The 21,364-nt window shown below is 53.3% G+C and overlaps 1 protein-coding gene across 1 annotated transcript in view; it reads right to left on the bottom strand.

Moving 5' to 3' along the window:
• Nucleotides 1–2,143: 2,143 nt before the first annotated feature.
• igf2bp1 (insulin-like growth factor 2 mRNA binding protein 1) overlaps nt 2,144–21,364 on the bottom strand; it is a 37,855-nt gene continuing 18,634 nt past the window's right edge. Inside the window, exons 3-15 of the mRNA XM_084678155.1 lie at nt 10,881–10,929; nt 9,305–9,356; nt 8,066–8,120; nt 7,279–7,563; nt 6,621–6,755; nt 6,027–6,149; nt 5,377–5,512; nt 5,122–5,244; nt 4,815–4,931; nt 4,409–4,483; nt 4,179–4,310; nt 3,273–3,386; nt 2,144–3,017 (exon numbers count right to left, since the gene is read on the bottom strand). Coding sequence (XP_084534281.1) covers nt 2,868–3,017; nt 3,273–3,386; nt 4,179–4,310; nt 4,409–4,483; nt 4,815–4,931; nt 5,122–5,244; nt 5,377–5,512; nt 6,027–6,149; nt 6,621–6,755; nt 7,279–7,563; nt 8,066–8,120; nt 9,305–9,356; nt 10,881–10,929 — 1,546 coding nt within the window. The 3' untranslated portion in view covers nt 2,144–2,867. The remainder of the gene's footprint in view (nt 3,018–3,272; nt 3,387–4,178; nt 4,311–4,408; nt 4,484–4,814; nt 4,932–5,121; nt 5,245–5,376; nt 5,513–6,026; nt 6,150–6,620; nt 6,756–7,278; nt 7,564–8,065; nt 8,121–9,304; nt 9,357–10,880; nt 10,930–21,364) is intronic.

Below are 21,364 nucleotides of genomic sequence, written 5' to 3'. Positions count from 1 at the left end.
TTAACGGGTTTCCAACATCTTATGTACAGGTTAAATCTAAATCCTAGTGGATTATTTTAAACTCTCTTGCTTTTTTGCTCCCATTTTTTGGAGGTTCTTGAATCTCCTCGGTCAGTTGAAATACAGACCAAGGCCATAGGTTCTCTTCGCACTTTTTTCTGCTTTTTCTACACCCCACCACTCCCCCCACAAAATCAAACACTTAAACCAATGAACAGAAAACACTTACACACCCCAAACGCGCTCTCTATCATTCTCTCTCCCTCCCGTGCTCACACACACACACAACTATTACACATACAGACTCACAAACCGGCATAGGCCATAGGGAGGGTTGAGGCTAACTGGTCAATGCACAGAGGTAATAAATATTCACATTCAGTGTTTGATATCAGAGCCAGGGCTCAGGTAGAATGCCCTTCAGTCTTAAATATACATTTCTCTGGCATAGTCACCACAGTTAACTTCGACACGCTCACATGCAGGTAAACAATCGGCGCACTATGATGTCATTATGATACAGAGAAGAGGGGCCCTAGACACACAGCAGGCACTGCCGCATCCAGGGGAGTTATTCAAAGAAATTAAAAACCTGACTTCATCCAGTGTAGGAGGTGACACTTGTTTTAACCCCCTACAACTGGACTTTCAATATTCTAGTTTAGCGGTATTATAAATTAAAGCTTGTATGACAAACATATAATCATATTCTTTTGACAACGTCAAAATCTTACTTTCTCCCCTGTGGAGTGATTTAAAGCCAGACCAAATTTATGGAATGGACCTGCTTGTGTCCAGAAACCCTGGTAACGAAACAACACCACTCCCTATTGGCCAATGCTTTGATAAGAAGACCGAATGCTCCAATCAAACTTCAATGAGACTCAGAGGTGATCTAGACATCAAGACTTAACCACTCTTCTCCCCTCTGCTAATTTTGAAATCTCTGACTTCACCTCTGGGCCACTGAACTCAAGCAAACATCTCAACAGCAACAACAACAACAACAAAAAAAACAGAAAAAAATAATCAAAGCAACAAGACAAAACCTAAAAAAAAATACCAATTTCCTTAAAAAAATAAAAGATATTCAGGACTATCAGCTTTTTCATATAAAACATCAGCAAGCAAAAAAAAAAAAAAAAAAAAAGACAAAAGTTCGGAACACTGAGGTAACAATACCCTGAGGTAGGTTTTTCTTTTTTAATTTCTTCTTCTCTAATCTTTTCTAATATCGGTGAGAACTTCCAGGCTTCAGCCACACCCATCGTCTGTGGGCGGAGTCTGGAGGCCTCACCTGCATGCCCTCAGCGGACAGGGAGAGAAAACGAGGAAGCCACGCCCCTTCATCTGATTTTACCCTCTTTCCTAAAAGGTGAGAAAGACGGAACACCTTCCCCTGCTGGACCCACTAGACCAGTTGGTGTACCTGGAGCATCGCAGAGGGGAAAACGAGATGACCTTCAGACATGCCTTGTCTGTCCATTACTGCAAGGACTGCTACATCTCACCCCGGTGTCACCATCCACACACATCCTTCTCACCTTCAATTCTTTCCCCCCCAAGGAGCCGGGTTAACTCACATATCATATATATATAATATATATAAAATATGCCGTGCAGGAGTGAGCCGCTAGCCAGCAAGCATGGCAGGCTGTTTGTGTTGGTGGCTGTTCTTGTTCCACCTGAGCTAAGCCTCTGCAATACAACTGCAGGGCTAGCCACGGCCTCGGCTACCTTACTGAACTCTCGCTGCGCCGGCGTGCCGCCTCGTGGCCGAGGGGGTGGAGCCGCCGGGGGCGGGGCCTCGTACGCAGGCTCCGCCCCCGGCGGACCTGAGACGGGAGGAGAGCCCCCCCACCCCCTCCTGCGGACAGGCGGGGTCGCGACGCAGCATTCCTCAACTTGACATGAAGATTATATTTACAACCTCATATTTTTTCGTCTTACTATTATTGTATTTTTGGGGGGGGCTCCTCTGTGGCTCTTCACAGGAGGAGTTGAAGAGCTGTGTTAACAACTGCGGCTCCTTTGCTAAACTCACCGTCGGCGGGCTGGGGTCATCGCTTGGTCCCCTGACCCCCCACCCTCCCTCCCCCACGCTGGCTTCCCCGCCCTCTCTCCCACCTCCCCTACACTGCATTCTATTTATAATAGCTCTGAATAAACATTTCTATACATATATCTCTATGTTTAAAAAAAAACCACCTTTAAAATATAGGACTGGCTAGAGATGGTGGAGGGTTCGGCAAGGGCGCGAGGCGAGGCGAGACGCCCCTGGTGTGTGGAGCTACGACATGGAACCCTGCAGGCAGAACACAGAGAGAGCCGACGGCACCGCCGCCTCCCTCCGTCCCAACCCTCGCCGGGGAGGTCGTTGAGCTCACACGAGAAACGGCTGCCATCTCCGCATGGAACCGCCCGCTCTGCTCATTAACACACAGTCTCCCCCTGAGTCACACACACTAGGGGGCTGCCTGGCCCCCCCCCCTCCCATCCACAGCCACTCACTTACTCCGGCCTGGCATCTGGTCTCTGTTCTCAAGCTATCTGTTTCCTCCGTTTGTTTGCTTCTCTTTTTTTTTTAATTTTTTTTTTTTATAATGTTTTGCCTCAATCTCTTTTCAATTCATTTCACCTTTTATTTGTATTATTTTTTTCTCAAACTTTTTCCCTTTCCTCGCGGGCATTCCCCTCCCTCTCTGACTCGGTGTCTCTCGCCCCTCCCTCTCTGACTCGGTGTCTCTCGCCCCTCCCTCTCTGACTCGGTGTCTCTCGCCCCTCCCTCTCTGTCGCTGGGTCCGTGTGTCGTTCCGTCTGTCCCTCGTTTGTTTTTCTGTCCGTCCGTCAGGTTAGGCCCCGCCCCCTCACTTCCTCCGCGGCTGGGACTCCTGCGACAGACCCTGCGGGGGGCCCATCTCTGAGGGGGCCTGGGGATGGGAACCCTGGCCCCCCATGCCCCCTTTCTGCTGCTGCTTGACCTGAGTCAGAATGTCCCTGATCTTCCTCTGGGCCAGCTGTGAGGGGCGGGACAACACCATTGGTCAATATGAGAGGTGGGACAACACCATTGGTCAGAGGTCACATGATGCACATTTTCAGTCTCGACTGACATGGCCACCATAATATAGATATGCAACATCTACAGTAGCATTAGCAAACCTACCTTGCAAGAAAAAGACCAGTATACATTTTTTATGAAAAAAAAAAACCATTTGAATCAGTCAGGACCACATTTGAATTGTGGCGGAGCAAGTGGGATCTCTCCTGACCTGGCTGGCGTAGAAGTGTCCGATGATTTTGACGATGACCTGGTCGTTCTCATCCGGGGTCTGCTCTCTGGGCACCACCACCTCCGCTGCTGTGAGGTTCTGCAGCTCGTTCACCTGCGGGGAGGAGGTGGAGGTGGGGAGACGAGGAGGAGGAGGAGGGGAGAGGAGGAGGTGGGGAGAGAAGGAGGTGGGGAGAGGAGGAGGAGAGAGGAGGAGGTGGAAGAGGAGGTGGGGAGAGGAGGAGGAGAGAGGAGGAGGTGGAAGAGGAGGTGGGGAGAGGAGGAGGAGAGAGGAGGAGGTGGAAGAGGAGGTGGGGAGAGGAGGAGGAGGTGGAGGGAGGAGGTGGAAGAGCAGGTGGGGAGAGGAGGAGGAGGTGGAAGAGGAGGGGGAAGAGGAGGGGGAGGAGGTGGGGAGAGGAGGAGGAGGAGGAGAGGAGGAGGTGGGGAGAGGAGGAGGGGAGAGGAGGAGGAGGTGGAAGAGGGGAGAGGAGAAGGAGGTGGAAGAGGAGGAGGAGGATGTGGAAGATGAGGAGGGGGTGGGGAGAGGAGGAGGATGTGGAGGATGGGGAAGAGCAGGGGAGAGGAGGAGGTGGAAGAGGAGGAGGGGAAGGAGGTGGGGAGAGGAGGAGGAGGTGGAAGAGGAGAAGGGGGAGGAGGTGGGGAGAGGAGGAGGAGGTGGAAGAGGAGGAGGAGGTGGAAGAGGAGGAGGGGGATGATGGGGAGGAGGTGGGGAGAGGAGGAGGAGGTGGGAGGAGGAGGGGGGAGGAGGAGGGGAGAGGGCAGCATTGCATGAGGCCATCCAGCTGTCTGTCTGATGCTTACTAAATACAACTTTATTAAATAACTTCAATAACTTAGGAGTCCCTAGGCCTGCCCCTGATCTTGCTGGGGGGGGGGGGTCACTCACCGTCTTGCCTCCCTTCCCGATGACGCGGCCGGCGGCGGCAGCGGCCACCTTGATGTGGGTCTCCAGCTTCACCTCCTCCTTGGGCCCAAAGAAGTTCTCCTCCTTCAGCTTCCCGTAGATCCTGCCCTGGGCCTGCAGGGGGCGGCAGAGGAGGGAGAGAGAAGAGCAGAGATGAGTGGAGAGGAGAGAGAGGAGGAGAGTGACACCAAGGCCATCCGAACGACACGTACCTTGAACTGGGCCTCAGGCGGACCTGTCACGATGACCATGCGCATCTTAGAGTCCGGAGCCTCTGCAGGGGCGATCTGGGGAGGGAGAGAGACATAGAGAGAGACACATAGAGAGAGAAAGAGAGACAGAGAGAGAAAGAGACAGAGAGAGAGAGAGAGAGAGAGAGAGAGAGAGAGAGAGAGCGAGAGAGAGGAGGTAGGAGAGAGAGAGAGAGAGAGAGAGCGAGAGAGAGGAGGTAGGAGAGAGAGAGAGAGAGAGAGAGAGAGAGAGGGGGAGAGAGAGAGAGAGAGAGGGGGAGAGAAAGACAAACGCAACAGCACATGTTAAGGTACAGGAGGGATCTCAGAAGTGAAACTGCGATTCGTGTTTGGAGCACAGGGGCCCAGAACACACCGGGCTCCCCACCTTGATGGAGGCCCCAGCGAAGCGGCTCAGCTGCTTGATGTGCTGCCCCTTCTTCCCGATGATGGCCCCCACCGCCTGGGCAGGGATGTACACGTGCACCGTCTCCTGCTCCGGAGCCTGCCAAACAGCGCGCGCACACTTCCTGTCAGTAACTTCCTGACAGAAAACCTCACCCAACGTGATCCTGCTGGGCCATTACCAACCCTAACCCCCCCCCCCCCCCCAAACTGGTGAACGTGACCACAGCGTAACTGCACCAGGTTTCCACCTGCGCCAAGACGGGAGGAGCACTGGGAGGAGCTCTTACCCCGAAGGATCCGTAGGGGGCGCCGGAGGCGGAGTTTCCAGGTGGGGGCGGGGCCATGGAGGAGGAGGGCGGGAACAAACCGAGAGCTCCCAGATTCAGGCCTGGGATCAGGTGAGTCTGTTGCTGGAAAGAAGATACAGGTAAACAACAAGGCAGTGTGTTTGTGTGTGTGTGTGTTTGTACCAGGCATGTATGCAGCGTGTGTGTGTGTACTAGGCGTGTACTTGGCGTGTGTGTGGACCGGTGTGGACTCACATTCATGGCAGCAATGTCGTTGTCGTAGGCCTCGCGGACCTTCTTCATGATCTCCTGCTCAGCCAGGCAGCAGGCGTCGATCGGGCCCTTGACTGTGATGGTCCTCTCTGGGTTATACAGGGTCAGGTCCTGCAGCCTGGGGAGAGGGGAGATGGGGGGGGGGAAGAGGAGATACAATTCAGACAGCTGTTCCACCTGCACGCGGAAACGAGATGTCCTGCTTGTATCGAAGTAGTTAAGTGGCCACCGCGGTGTCTACACTGACGATTCAGTCTCAGCCAGGATCAGAATCCATCACGACATCAGCGTGGTGCATGATCTCTCATCATTGACCTTGATGGTGTGTGAAAATGTGTTTTTAGAGAGAGAGAGAGAGAGAGAGAGAGAGAGAGAGAGAGAGAGAGAGAGAGAGAGAGAGAGAGAGAGAGAGAGAGAGAGAGAGAGAGAGAGAGAGAGAGAGAGAGAGAGAGAGAGAGAGAGAGAGAGAGAGAGAGAGAGAGAGAGAGAGAGAGAGAGAGAGAGAGAGAGAGAGAGAGAGAGAGAGAGAGAGAGAGAGAGAGAGAGAGAGAGAGGGAGGGAGGGAGGGAGGGAGGGAGGGAGGGAGGGAGGGAGGGAGGGAGGGAGGGAGGGAGGGAGGGAGAGAGTCTTACGGGGAGATGGTGATCTTGGTGTCGGTGTCTTGTTCCACCTTCTTCAGGTTGCGTCCCTCCTTGCCGATCAGACGGCCGACAAAGTTGTTGTGAGCGAGGATCTTCAGAGGGACCTCGTCAGCGCTGGACACAACAACACACACCATGACACACACACACCATGACACACACACACACCATGACACACACACACACACCATGACACACACACACCATGACACACACACACACACACACACACCATGGAGGAACCTCACTCCCTTATGCTCACTGTGTGTGTGTGTGTGTGGTGGTGTGTGTGTGTGTGGTGGTGTGTGTGTGTATCCAAGTGGCTAAGTGGCCACCACAGTGTCTACACTGACGATTCAGTCTCAGCCAGGATCAGAATCCATCACGACATCAGCGTGGTGCATGATCTCTCATCATTGACCTTGATGGTGTGTGAAAATGTGTATGTATGAGAGAGAGAGAGAGAGAGAGAGAGAGGAGGTAGGACAGAGAGAGAGAGAGAGAGAGAGAGAGAGAGAGAGAGAGAGAGAGAGTGTAGCGGTGTGTGTTTGTAGCGGTTTGTGTGTGTGTGTGCGCGGGCCTCACGTCTTGGTGTCCTTGGCCTCCTGATGCATGATATCCAGGATCATCTTGCAGGCTGAAGAGCAGCCGTCTGGGGTGGAGTGGATGCTGATGGGCTTCTCAGCCGCGCCCGCGTTCTCCTTGCGGTGGACGTCGATCCTGGGAGCCCGGAGGACACAAAGCACATCAGACCAGACGCTCATCCTCAACACCTCCCACCAACACCTCGCTAAAGACTTCTGACTAGTCCTGTGTAAAACGTGTAAACAGCTCAAGTATAGACAGACAGACAGCTCAGGTATAGACAGACAGACAGACCGACAGACAGACAGACAGACAGCTCAAGTATAGACAGACAGACAGCTCAGGAACAGACAGACAGACAGCTCAGGTACAGGCAGACAGACAGCTCAGGTACAGACAGACAGCTCAGGTACAGACAGACAGACCAGGTACAGACAGACAGACAGCTCAGGTACAGACAGACAGCTCAGGTACAGACAGACAGACAGCTCAGGTACAGACAGACAGACAGACAGACAGACAGACAGACAGACAGACAGCTCAGGAACAGACAGACAGACAGCTCAGGTACAGGCAGACAGACAGCTCAGGTACAGACAGACAGACAGCTCAGGTACAGACAGACAGACAGACAGACAGCTCAGGTGTCTCTACTGACTTGCTCTGGGTCTGTTTGGTGATGTTGCGGATGGTGGCTCCCTCCTTGCCGATGATGGCGCCCACGTACTGGGTGGGTACGAGCAGGCGCAGGGGGATGTCGGCGTGCTGGTGCTTGGAGGGCATGCCCGACGGTGAGCCGCCCCGGGGGCCGCGCGGCCCGTACCCAGCCCGGCGACCGTTGTCGGGGCCGCGGCCCGCGTCCATCTCGGAGTTCTCGTCGGGGATGTAGGAGACCCGGAGGGCGTTGTTCTCAAACTGGTAGCCGTTGAGTTTCTGGATCGCTCTGGTGGGGGCGAGGGGGAGGGGCCGTTACTATGGAGAGCATCGCTCACCTCCAATCGGATCTCCAGTGAGAGTGAATCCATCAACATTCTTCCCTCCAGACGCCTCAGCGTAACTGGTGACAGCCAGGTCAGTGAACTGTGCTGGGGGAACTGCCTCAAGACTATTTAAGGGTGGAGTTGACTTGCGGCATTTGTGGATCAGTTTAACTCGCACGGTGGTTTGATTCATGGTCGTCTATTCATTCATTGTCGCGACGGGAGAGCGCTCCACTCTCAGCTGCAGTCGTGCTAAATCACCACTAGAGGGCGGGGGAGCCCCGCTCAGGAGCGAACAGGTGAGGCTGCCAACTACTTTGCCATCGATTTAGATTGTCAGACAAGATCAAGGTGTGTTAAGGAGCAGGTGTGATGGCCAGTCCACAGAGAAAGAGGGAGTGTGAGAGGAGAGGATGACAGTGAGATGAGAGGATGAGAGTGAAGAGAGGAGAAGGGATGACTTACTGTCTGGCGTGTTCCCGAGTTCCATATGTGACGTTCACCACGGCAGTCTCACTGTCTGTGTTCACTAAGTAAGTGAGAGAGAGAGAGAGAGAGAGAGAGAGAGAGAGAGGGATAGAGAGAGAGAGAGAGAGGGATAGAGAGAGAGAGAGAGAGAGGGATAGAGAGAGAGAGAGAGAGGGATAGAGAGAGAGAGAGAGAGAGGGATAGAGAGAGAGAGAGAGAGGGATAGAGAGAGAGAGAGAGAGAGGGATAGAGAGAGAGAGAGAGAGGGATAGAGAGAGAGAGAGAGAGAGAGAGAGAGAGAGAGAGAGAGAGAGAGAGAGAGAGAGAGAGAGAGAGAGAGAGAGAGAGAGAGAGAGAGAGAGAGAGAGAGAGAGAGAGAGAGAGGGATAGAGAGAGAGAGAGAGAGAGAGAGAGAGAGAGAGAGAGAGAGAGAGAGAGAGAGAGAGAGAGAGAGAGAGAGAGAGAGAGAGAGAGAGAGAGAGAGAGAGAGAGAGAGGGATAGAGAGAGAGGGATAGAGAGAGAGAGAGAGAGAGAGAGAGAGAGAGAGAGAGAGAGGGATAGAGAGAGAGAGAGAGAGAGAGAGAGAGAGAGAGAGAGAGAGAGAGAGAGAGAGAGAGAGAGAGAGAGAGAGAGAGAGAGAGAGAGAGAGAGAGAGAGAGAGAGAGAGAGAGAGAGAGAGAGAGAGAGAGAGAGAGAGAGAGAGAGAGAGAGAGAGAGAGAGAGAGAGAGAGAGAGAGAGAGAGAGAGAGAGAGAGAGAGAGAGAGAGAGAGAGAGAGAGAGAGAGAGAGAGAGAGAGAGAGAGAGGGATAGAGAGAGAGAGAGAGAGAGAGAGAGAGAGAGAGAGAGAGAGAGAGAGAGAGAGAGAGAGAGAGAGAGAGAGAGAGAGAGAGAGAGAGCGAAAGACAAAAGAGAAGGAAGAATGAGGGACAGATATGAGTGGAGGTTGTAACATCCTTGGCAGCATTGCCGCCCTGAGCCAGACTATAATATCCCTCTTCACATGCATGTCCTGTACTGATCTAACCACCTGGAGCAGGTGTAAAGAGTGAGGGGCTAGCTGGCCGACACTCTGCTGGCTAGCAGTACTGACGAAGTGAGGTTTCTACTGGGGGAGAGAGAGAGAGAGAGAGAGAGAGAGAGAGAGAGAGAGAGAGAGAGAGACAGAGACAGAGACAGAGAGAGACAGAGAGAGAGAGAGAGAGAGAGAGAGAGAGAGAGACAGAGTGAGAGATACCTTGTTCACAGTTCTCCACGGTTCCATACTGCGCCAGCAACCCATCCAGCACCTGGGGCAGGATGAGATTGTTAGTGTGGACACACACACATGTATGTACAATCACACAAACACAGCCTGCCTAATAGTTTGACTCGAGAAATAGGTTGCATTTACTTGGTGATACTCTCTTCCTCGGTTATCTCACTAATGCGCTCTTAAGCGCAGCCCAAAGACGGTGTGTTGTAGCTACACTGGGAGACGTCTCCCTCGTGTGGTCAGCACCAGTACGACCCGACCAATCAGACGCTGGTATCTGGTGCTGCCGCCAGCGAGCGAGCGAGCGAGCGAGAGAGAGCTGCCTTGGCTCACCTTCACAGCCTGCTGTTACAGCCAGCCTACACCAGAACACTCTCTCTCTCACTCACACACACACACACACACAGCCTGCTGTTAGACCCAGCCTACACCAGAACACTCTCTCTCTCACACACACACACACACACACACACACACACACACACACAGCCTGCTGTTACAGCCAGCCTACACCAGAACACTCTCTCTCTCACACACACACACACACACACACACACTCCCTCAGAGAGGCACCCCAACAAGTGAGTATTACAGTGTCCCTGTCTTCAGCGTTGGGTGTTTGGTGAAGGACGCAGACAGGCAGGTACCCAGGTCGACCTCCAGTCTACGGGCAGTAAGACTTGTTCCACCCTCCATCATCTTCCACATCAGCAGACAGTGGTCGTGCAGGACTGGAGCCCCCAGACTCCTCTCCCTGTTCAGGTAAGCAGGACGTGTCTGCACATCTTCTCAGCGCACACCTGATCCCTCCTCTCTCCCAGCCTATCCACCTTCCCTCCTCTCTCCCAGCCTATCCACCTTCCCTCCTCTCTCCCAGCCTATCCACCTTCCCTCCTCTCTCCCAGCCCATCCACCTTCCCTCCTCTCTCCCAGCCCATCCACCTTCCCTCCTCTCTCCCAGCCCATCCACCTTCCCTCCTCTCTCCCAGCCCATCCACCTTTCCTTTGCCCCATGTGCCATCACTCTGCTCAAGTTAAATACCCAAAAGTTGAGGTTTCTCTTCAAACGTCGGTATTTTCATTTGTTATTGATGGCGTGCGTTTGTTTGCCTTGGTATGTGTCTTCCATGCTGCAGAACAAACCGCCCCTGAGGTAACAGCCCAGGTAATCAGCAGGAATCAGCAGGTTGCTGATTTCGTGTCCCAGGCATCAATCAAACAAATGCTACCGCCACGACAACAGGACTAAGCTAATTGGCGTCATTAGTGGGCTTCCAGTCAGACATGTGGTGCAACTTGCAGCGACTGTTCCACACCTGGGGGGGGGGTGGACGGGTGGACGGGCTGGGGGTGATGGGGGTGTTTTCTGAGGCTACAGACCCTGGGATGTCATGGTCCAGCAACCAGCCCCAGCTGCTCTGCTCCTCAGTGGATATTTGGACGGGTCGGGTGTATCTAGTCTCACTGGTCATGAACAGGGCTGTGCTCCCATGCTAACTGGGCTCTGCAGGTTAGCTCCAGGGTGTTGAAGGCATTTGTGAAAGAGACCTACACTCACCTCCCACTGCAGGTGTGGTGGAATGTTTCTGATCTGAAGTTTCCTGGTCCTGAGAGACAAAGGGAGAGACAGAGGGAGAGACAGAGGGAGGGTCTGTTAGAAAACACAACTTACATATCTACACAGTACGGTACACACGAATATACAAAGTCAAGTTTCAAAACAAGCAAAAAGGACAACATGTGGAACACAGTGTTATTTACGGGTATACATAAAGGAGGTCCTTTGTAACTTCAAACTCGCCTCCCATCATAAACAGTGTGATGTTCTACTTGTTAACACCAGTAGGCTGGTTAAATAGACGATCGTGAAGGGGGTTCTAGATTTTACAATCCGAGAAACAAACAGCAGAGTAGCTCTCCGGAAATAATCTGACACCAAAGATGGGCTCTGCTGCACTGACCGTCAAAGCATTGAAAGTTATGACAAGCTGTCAAAGCTGGCACACACACACACACACACACGGATTCACACACACGCACGCACGCACACACACACACACCCAACTGCTGGTCTTGTGTTTCAGGTCTTAGCATGCTGGTTCGGTGCACATGAGCGACGTGGCTCAGCTCCCCAGCTTCTGCCAGCTTGCATATCCCCCTGCCTGTTGCTGGCGTGGACTCAGAGGTGTGTGTGTGTGTGTGCGTGTGTGTGCGTGCGTGTGCGTGTTGGCTGGATCGAGGGGGGGGAGAGAAAGCGTATATTGAAAGCGGACACTAACGACAGCTGTAACACCATGCCAGCTGCCCTGGAACCCACCCAAGACATGGGAGAGAGAGGGAGGAGAGAGAGAGAGAGAGAGAGAGAGAGAGAGAGAGAGAGAGAGAGAGAGAGAGAGAGAGAGAGAGAGAGAGAGAGAGAGAGAGAGAGAGAGGAGAGAGAGAGAGAGAGAGAGAGAGAGAGAGAGAGAGAGAGAGAGAGAGAGAGAGAGAGAAAGAGAGAGAGAGAGAGAGAGGGAGGAGGAGAAGGAGGAGAGGGAGAGAGAGAGAGAGAGAGAGAGAGAGGAGAGAGAGAGAGAGAGAGAGAGAGAGAGAGCGAGAGAGAGAGGGGGGAGAGAGAAGAGAGAGAGAGAGAGAGAGAGAGAGAGAGAGAGAGAGAGAGAGAGAGAGAGAGAGAGAGAGAGAGAGAGAGAGAGAGAGAGAGAGAGAGAGAGAGAGAGAGAGAGAGAGAGAGAGAGAGAGAGAGAGAGAGAGAGAGGGAGCAGAGCAGCACGCGACTCTGGAATGGAACAGAGTGTGACAGCGGGAGAGAAGAGTGAAAGAGAAACAGTCCGACTGAAAGAAGAAGAGGAGGAGGAAGGGGAGGAGGGGAAGAGAAGGGAGGGAGGCAGGGAGGAGAGGAGGAGGGAGAGAGGGAGGCAGGGAGGGGAGGAGGAGGGAGAGGGACACCACCTCTGTAAAACTATCAGAATCTCTCCAGCGCGCATCACCAACAGGTGCTGTGCTGTGGTCAGATGGCCAACTAGATCTCCGATCCCTCAAGCCCAGTCAGCTCCACACGACCTGCCAGCTGAGCCAGGCCAACACAGCTCCACACTCTGCAGGTACGCAGTGTTCCTGACACGGGTGCGAGGATTTCCTCAGCAGGAAGTGGGCCATCGCCTCTCTTCCACCCTCCTCTCAGCAGAATCCTCTCAGCCAATCACCTTTGGACTTGAGCCGCCCCTCTTACTCAAGCCACTTCCTGGGCCAGGTTATCGGAGGTTATCGGAGGTTATCGGAGTCGTCCTTGCAGAGTTACCGCTGACCTCCAGTTCAGGGTACAGCTACCCGAGTTAGCCTGCAGGGGGAGCTGCTAGGTGGGCGAGGGGGGGCAGGGGGCAGGGGCTCCATCAAGGTCCGCTCGAGGACTAAGGAAGGGATGATCCATCATCCAACCCCTCCCCCGTGACCTTTGAACCCTGCGTCTCCGCTCCCAGGGGAAAGAGCCAATCACCAGAGAGCGACGGGCTAAACCCAAACAGCCCAACATGTTCCCAGGCATCAGGGGCTCACGGGGCATGTTGTCGACGGCCCGGCAGTCTTTGGACGTTGGCGTTTGGAGGTGGAGCAGGTCGGTTTGGTGAAGTGCGAGGGTGGCGCTTCGCCGTCTTAGCAGGGTGGCGTCTTAGAACCTCCGGCCCACTGGAAGCCCTCGCCAAACAAGGTTCTGGAACTACGTTCCACCATCTCCGCCTCACAACAGAGGACTACCTGGACCCAGCCTCAGGTTCCCCCATTTTGAGGATCTTCCTGCTGTAAGCTGGTTGAATCAGCCTGCGTCGTGGCGACCGAGAATTCCACCCCCTCATGTGAGGGGAGGGGGGAGGGGAGGAGGGGGAGGAGGGGAGATATTCTGAATGGGGGTGAGAGATTTAAACCTGGGTTGCTGGGGGTGGGGCGTGTTCGGCCATAAGAGAGTGTGTTTGTGAAGGAGGGGGGAGGGGGGAGGGGGGAGGCCACCCAGTGCGCAAAATTCAGTCAGGCAAGAAAACCCACCCATCAACTTCCCCCGCTTAAAGAAACCATTTACCCATCAAAGTCTCCGTCATGCCAATCAATACATCAATGAGCCTTCCTCTGTACCCAGCCCCCAACTCCCATCTTCCCCTCCACCCGCCCCCACGCCAAATGTGAACCAGCTTGAACCGAGAACATCCCTGCCCGCCATCTCCCAGGGATCTGATTGGCGGACGACATGGTGACAGGGCAAGGGTGGGCGGGGCGGGGGAAGATGGATGGATGGATGAGTGGAAGGGACGACAACATGGCGGCCCCCCCCCCCCCCCCGGGCCTAACCTCTCCTGGTCCAGCACGGCGCCATTTCAGTCGAGCATTTACATATCACCTCCCCTCGGCCCAAAACGTCCAATAACGTCCCACCTTGTGTACGTGCGCCTATTATGGGGCGACACGTTGGCATATCAAAAATTTAGAGACTGCTCTCCAAGTCCGATGTGTAGCAAGTCTCGAAGAGGAGGGCAGGGGGGGAGGAGGAGGGGCAACACTGGCCTTGTGGCAGGGGTCAGAGGTTACGGCTCTTTACAGCCGTCGGGAAAGGGCCTGGGACCGGGGCCTGGGGGGGGGCCTGGGGGGTGGGGAGGGGGAGCATTGTCCCTCAGGAGGGGGAGAAGAAGAAGAGCGAGAGAAACAAATGTATCACAAAGGTTGACCGACTGGAAGAATGGAAGTGTCTGAGAGCAGGGGAGGAGTGGGAGGAGGAACAGCGGGGGTGGGGGGGGGGGATAAGAGCAGGAGAGACGCGAATGAGGAACGGAACAAAGGGTACAGGGATAGCGATAGGACGGAGAGACAGACGGGGGATGGATATGGTGATGGCCGGTGTGTCCCACGCTTGGCGCTGCGTGCGAGGGGAGATGTGGCGGGTCGTGAAAAGGGAGGCTGCGAGATGTTGCGGGAGAATTGAAGCGCCCTCTTCCCCTGGTCAGAGCGCGCGCAGACTGAGGCAGTTTCATTTCTCAATCAGCCCCATGTGCTTAGCATGTGAGGCCTCTATGCCCCCCAGCGCACACACACACACACACACACTAACACACACACACACACACACACACACCAAGGAGATCTACAATAAACACTCCCACGCATACGTTTGCACACGTGCACATTTGTACACTCAGCAGACACACCCACACACACCCACTTCATGTTCTCAAAAACAAACACACCCACATGTCTGCCTGGATTCCTGCTGGCACACAGAGACACACACACACCCAGAGACACACACACACCCAGAGACACACACACACCCAGAGAGAGACACACAGAGACACACACACAACCAGAGACACACACACACACCCAGAGAGAGACACACAGAGACACACACACACACACCCAGAGAGAGACACACAGAGACACACACACACAACCAGAGAGACACACACCCAGAGAGAGACACACAGAGACACACACACACAACCAGAGAGACACACACACACACGCACCCAGACATGCAATCTAGCAAAAGTTGCATCTGGCACACACACACACACGTAGGTCCACACAAAAGAACACACACCACTTCACATTTAAAATGCACAAAATGTAAGAGACTTGGTTATCTTTCCGAGAAACAAGTGGTGTTTCTTGGGCTTAACCTTCAGGGATATTGAACTCTCAACGTGCTGAATGTTTCTCGAACGCGGATGGTTTCATGGCATGAGGGTACGTCTGAAGGACAGGGGCAAAACAACACTGCTGGATAATCACCTCACAGCCAGGTAGCATGCTAGCACACGCACGCACGCACGCACGCGCTGCAGCGAAGCCCCTACATTGTGTGGGGTCCTTACGGTGTCAGAGGTCAGACAGGAAATGAGGCTCACAGGAAGTAACGCTGCTTTACCTAAAAAAGTTTTTATCCGGGGCCACTTCCTGTTGAATTCCACCCTCTCATGGGCTGAGCCAATCAGAAGCCAAATCTCAGTGTAACTTGGGGTGGGGGTAGGGATTGGGGGGTTGGTGGAGATGTAGTAAGAGAAAGAGAGATAGGGAGACTTTAAAGAGAGAGAAACAGAGAGGAAGAGAGAGAGAAACAGAGAGGAAGAGAGAGAGAAACAAAAGGCTTCCAAAGGAGCTCATTCTGTCGGCGCAGGCAGGCAGGGCCCGTCCCCCTCCCCTCCCCCCACACACCCACTGCTAGCCAACTTCCTCTCAATGCATAGAGGAGTGGGAAGACTCGCAGCAAAAGGAGGGAGGAGGAGAGAGAGAGGGGGGAGGAGAAGGAGGGACAGGAGTGGAAGAAAGGAGGGAGAGAGAGAGAGAGAGAGAGAGAGAGAGGGGGGGGGAGGAGAAGGAGGGACAGGGGTGGAAGAAAGGAGGAGGGAGAGGAGCGGATGAGCGAGGAGGAAGTAAAGCGGGAGAGAGGAGAGGTGGAGGGAGGAGGTAGTGAGAGAGAGAGGAGGTCCAGAGAGGGAGAGAAGTGGAGGAGGAGGTCGAGGAGATAGCAGGTGGTAGAGGTGGAAGGGAGGGAGGGAGAGGAGAGGAGGGAGTTGGGGAGAGACGAGGGGAACTTCAACAAGGCGCCTCTTTTCCAGCAGAACAGGTCCCTGTGCTCTAGATCCTCCTGACGATGTGCTCCTACAGAGCGCCGGGGAACCACATGAAGCGTGGCTATGCAGAAGCACGGACAACATCCAGTCACCCAGACATATTGGACTGATCCACTGGGCAGGTGGACCAGGCTGAATGCAATCTGATCCTCCTGTGGGATCCAGACGGTGTGATTACGGGTTATTTCTATAGATCACACAGCCCTGAGAGATCCATGGCCCGTGTAGTGTAGGAGGTGACGTAATATCATGACTTGCGAGACCCACAGATGGCTACAACATGCACAGAAAAGTCGTCTGATGTCTCGTGTTAGCGAGTCATGACTCACCCCACACACAGGAACGAGCTAGACGCAACGACACACGCGCAAACTCTCTCTTCTCTCTGTGTTTACATTCTTACGCAGAACTAAACACGTTTTGACAAATTCAAACGCCTGCTCGCCATTCTCCAGCCCATAACAGAGGTGCCGGCTAATCGCCAATTACATCCGGTGAAGTTAATTGAAAAGCTAAGCTAATTGCATCCACTCTGGTAGTTGACTGCAGGGGTGGTATTGTGGCACTCACGCATTACTTTGCCTAGAGACCAACTCCAAAATGTAAATATGACACATACTAATCCCATCTCATTGGTGGACATCGGTGTCAATCATTACAGCAAAAGAAACACTGTTTTTCCCCCCAATTATATCACAAAGGAAAACTGTTATGCGTTTTTGTTGACATGGAAATGGCCAGGATTGATGTACTTAATGAGTGGAAATCCATTTTATTATCATCGCGAGGTACTGATGACAGTGTGCGCTTTTTGTGTGTGCGCGTTGTAAAAGTATTTTCCCGCAGTCTGGCTGTATATCTACATGGCATTCTAAGCTAATTACAAGTGGGAGAGAGACAGAGAGAGAGAGAGAGAGAGAGAGAGAGAGACACAGAGACACAGAGAGAGAGAGAGAGAGAGACACACAGAGAGAGAGAGAGAGAGAGAGAGAGAGAGAGAGAGAGAGAGAGAGAGAGAGAGAGAGAGAGAGGAGGTAGGACAGAGAGAGAAAAGATTACAAGTTGGCCAGTCAATGCAGACCACTCCCAGGAGTCCAGATAAGCAACTGGATCAGTATCTTGATAACTACTAGCAAATATAGGTGGAGAGGTTTGAGACCACAAAAACTACTTCTCACACACACACACACACACTCTCAATGTGACGCTGTAGAGTTGAGGGCGTGTACCACCCAGAAGAGCCGTATATTGTCCTCTTTATTGCCTCGTCACCATACAGAAGCTGGGGGGGAGGCCAGCCGCTGAGACCAAGCTTCCTCCAATCCTCCCTCACAACCCTCCCTCCACTTAACACTCCGCTCTCCCGGTCTATACACACACGCACACACACACTCCTATTCTACTCACACACACACTCTCATTACCCCCCACTGCCTCCTCCATCTCTTTCAAAGAGTTTCACACAAAGAATCTGGGATTTTCGAGATGTATTTAAAGTGTGTGTATCCCTCCGTCAGAGGTGTGGATGCTAACCCTGCCACACGGCTCCTTCAGTCCGTGCTCCTCCCATAGATCTGCTCCTTCAGTCCCCCTGCTCCTCCCAGAGATCTGCTCTTTCAGTCCGTGCTCCTCCCAGAGATCTGCTCCTTCAGTCCCCCTGCTCCTCCCAGAGATCTGCTCCTTCAGTCCCTGCTCTTCCCAGAGATCTGCTCCTTCAGCCCCTGCTCCTCCCAGAGATCTGCTCCTTCAGTCCCCCTGCTCCTCCCAGAGATCTGCTCCTTCAGCCCCTGCTCCTCCCAGAGATCTGCTCCTTCAGTCCCCCTGCTCCTCCCATAGATCTGCTCCTTCAGTCCCCCTGCTCCTCCCAGAGATCTGCTCCTTCAGTCCCCCTGCTCCTCCCAGAGATCTGCTCCTTCAGCCCCTGCTCCTCCCAGAGATCTGCTCCTTCAGTCCCCCTGCTCCTCCCATAGATCTGCTCCTTCAGTCCCCCTGCTCCTCCCAGAGATCTGCTCCTTCAGTCCCCCTGCTCCTCCCAGAGATCTGCTCCTTCAGCCCGTGCTCCTCCCAGAGATCTGCTCCTTCAGTCCCCCTGCTCCTCCCAGAGATCTGCTCCTTCAGCCCCTGCTCCTCCCAGAGATCTGCTCCTTCAGCCCCTGCTCCTCCCAGAGATCTGCTCCTTCAGCCCCTGCTCCTCCCAGAGATCTGCTCCTTCAGTCCCTGCTCCTCCCAGAGATCTGCTCGGCTCGCCAGCGGGGAAACCGAGAACCTATTTTTGATCCGTATCGTTCTTCATTTTCGCGTGCTGGTTTGCGAGAGGCAGGACAAGCCAGAGAGAGGAGTGTTCACAGCGTCTACCCAGGCCAGCGAACACAGGTCGACCCCCCCCCTGAGCGATGTCCTACCTGGGTTTTTGGGTTGATAGGCATCACACGCGCACACACACACACAGCTCAAAACACACAGACCCTGGCTCCAGTGCCCCCCCCCCCCCTCTGTACATCGGGGTGAAAGGTCACCCTGCAAGCCTGGGAGATGCTGATGCAGCATTAACCCTGTGGTTGTGGCATTAATGCCAGCGGCGGGAGGCGGCTCATGGGAGACTCCAGCAGGCGCAACTCTGCACCACGACGGCTGCTCCTCAACACAGCGCTCGACACCGACCACCCCCTCCCCCCCCCATCTCTCCCACTAGATCATTCCGTCTGTCGGGGTTCCTCCTGCCAGTCTCGTTTGCGGCCTCTCGCCCACCTCCGTTAGAGGTCTTTAAACGCTTTAAACAGGTTTTCCTTGACCGGCACTTCTCAGTCTTGAACATCCTCTACAAGGGGGGAGAGGACAAGCTCTCCATCTCTGCCCCTTCTGTGTTCTGCGAGGCGAGACGGAGACATTGTCAACCCGTTCGTCTTGGTTGGCCGTGTGCCACACAGGCTGAAGGGACGGGCGTTTGAAAACACACGACAGGGGTTACGCAACGCAACGCCGTGGCTGCCTGCCCGCATTCTCTAGAAAGCCGAACGATGGAAAGCGAGATAGCTAGACAGGTGGAGAGGTTGACAAACTGTCGAGGGAAGATTGTCTTCAGGTGGGATACGACCGGTGCCGGTGTAGAGTTAGCATGACAAACAGGGAAATCGCACAACAGCTACATCACACTTCTTCCTCCCGTCTACAGCAACAGCTCTGGAGCACGTGGAAGCTTCGATTTGTGAAATCTTCCGCAACGTGTTGACGTTGTTGTTCCACCGTGTGAAAAGCCTGCTGACATTGTGTTGGGACAGTACGTTTAAATAGCTTGAGATTTCAGGAGGTGTACGTTTCCAAATGTGATCGATTGAGAGAGAAATAGAAAGACCTCCAAAAGGGTTCTGGATCACGAGAGCTGGAGAAAGACTTTGAGATGTTAAGTGTGACAAGAGTCAAGGAGACAAGTGGGATTCTGGTTTCTACATCATCGTCTAGGGGATCTTCAGGTCTAGACCTTCCGGAACATACACACTCCACGCAAACCAGACCAGCGGCGCCCGAAAAAGAAATCATTTCGATCCATCAATGTTTAGATCTGCACAACTCACACCAACATCTTCCTGAAGGACACTTTAGTCTTCGGAACACCCCATCTGGCATCAAAGCTCCAAGCAGAGGAGAAGTGATGGGTTAATATTTAATAAGAACTATCTAGCAAGCATAAAATCTGAGCTAAATATTTCATTGTCAATGGCAATGTGCAAAGGGGCAACCCAAACAGCTTCCCAGATGGGGTGCGTTTGATTCTCTCTGCCTGTCGCTCCCTCTAGGCCGGGGTGCAATACACTGCAGGCCAGTGGACGCCCCTCGACCCCTGGAGTGCATGTGATACTGTACGCCACACTTTAAATAGCCAGACTCAAGGAGGAGGAGGGTGGCAAGGGGAAGGCAGAGGGGAGGAGGAAGGGGAGGGCAGAGGGGAGGAGGAAGGGGAGGGCAGAGGGGAGGAAGGGAGAAACCAGAGGAGCTTGCAGAGGCTTCTCGTTGCAGCCATCGTGTGGGTGACATCACAGTCACACGCACGCAACACTGAAGTCGTCCCCTCCGCCCAGCCCCCCCCCCCCCTCAGCCCGTTCCCCCGCCGGCCGAAGTGAACACAAACACTGAATGGGTTTTGCCATGAACTACCAGAATCTGATTTAATACCATTTAAAGATTCTGGCCATACTTGCATCCCTGTGCGTCTGATGCAGTAGGAGAGCGACAGTCTTCATTGACTCTCGGCTAAAGCTCTGTCAGTCGTTTGGAACGGAACTCCCATCTTGAGCAACTTCCAATCACGACACTGTGTTTGTGTCAGGTGACGAACGGATTGAAATGACGGAATGATAACGTTAAACTGCTGTGAAGTCTCAGAGGAAGGAAGCAAGTGTTGTTCATGTTGCACCTAACTTTGCATCGTCACACATTTGACCTGGGGTTATGTCCGATGTCATGATGTCATGATGTCTGATGTCATGACATTAGATAGATGCATACTTTGCAGCTCGCTTCCAGGCAGGGTTAGCTCACTAATGAACATCCTCCAAATCAAATATTTAACGTCGAGTCACCGTCATTCTGCTCTCTGGCCGTACCGCTGATAGGACTGTTTCTGGTGTTACCCATTATGAATGTCCTTGTGTGCCTGTGTGTGTTTCAACTTACACAAGGTCAGTTTTTATAATAAATCAGTGTTGTATAAAAAATAGTCACGTTGAGGTGTTTCACTTGTGTTTATGTATATACGGTATGTCCTGTCGCATATGGTTATGTAACACAAATAGCCTACTAATAGAAGAAAACATTATTTTAAAACTGTGTGTGCGTGTTCCTACTAGACCGGATCTGTGAGAAGAGGATGGCAGAGGCCTTACTGTCAGGGTAGAGCCCCACAGCCTACAACACACTACACACACTACACGCACACACTACACACACACACGTACTTCTTTACATTTCTTACTCTAATTCTATATTCTCTCTCGCTCTCCCTCTCTCATAGACCCCGTAGGTACTCGAACACAAGGCAAGCTACACAAACCTGTAGGATCTCGTCTCACATTAGTCAGGATATGTAACCCCCCCCCCTCTCCACACACACACACACACACACACACACACACACACACACTTCTGTATAATTACCTCAAGAACATACTTCCAAATTCTCTCTTGTCCCTCTCTCTCCCTCTCCATTCTAATTGTTTCTCACCATTATATTTCTCTAGTATTATGACCTTCCATCATTTCTCAGATCTATCACATTAACCCCGCCCTCATTCTCCCACTCTCCAAATCCCAGGATTTCCAACCGGAGAGAAACCAAGCTTTCCCGTCATCCCAGCCCGATGGAGCAGAGACCTCCGCCTTTCAGAGCGACCTCTGACCCCGAAGAGGGTCGGGAATGCTCCAGTTTGGGGTT

This window comes from Hypomesus nipponensis, chromosome 17 (assembly GCF_054491055.1).
Source record: "Hypomesus nipponensis isolate SF chromosome 17, ASM5449105v1, whole genome shotgun sequence".
Taxonomy (NCBI): domain Eukaryota; kingdom Metazoa; phylum Chordata; class Actinopteri; order Osmeriformes; family Osmeridae; genus Hypomesus; species Hypomesus nipponensis.
The sequence above is the reverse complement of the archived record's forward strand: the minus strand, read 5'-3'. Positions and strand labels throughout refer to the sequence as shown.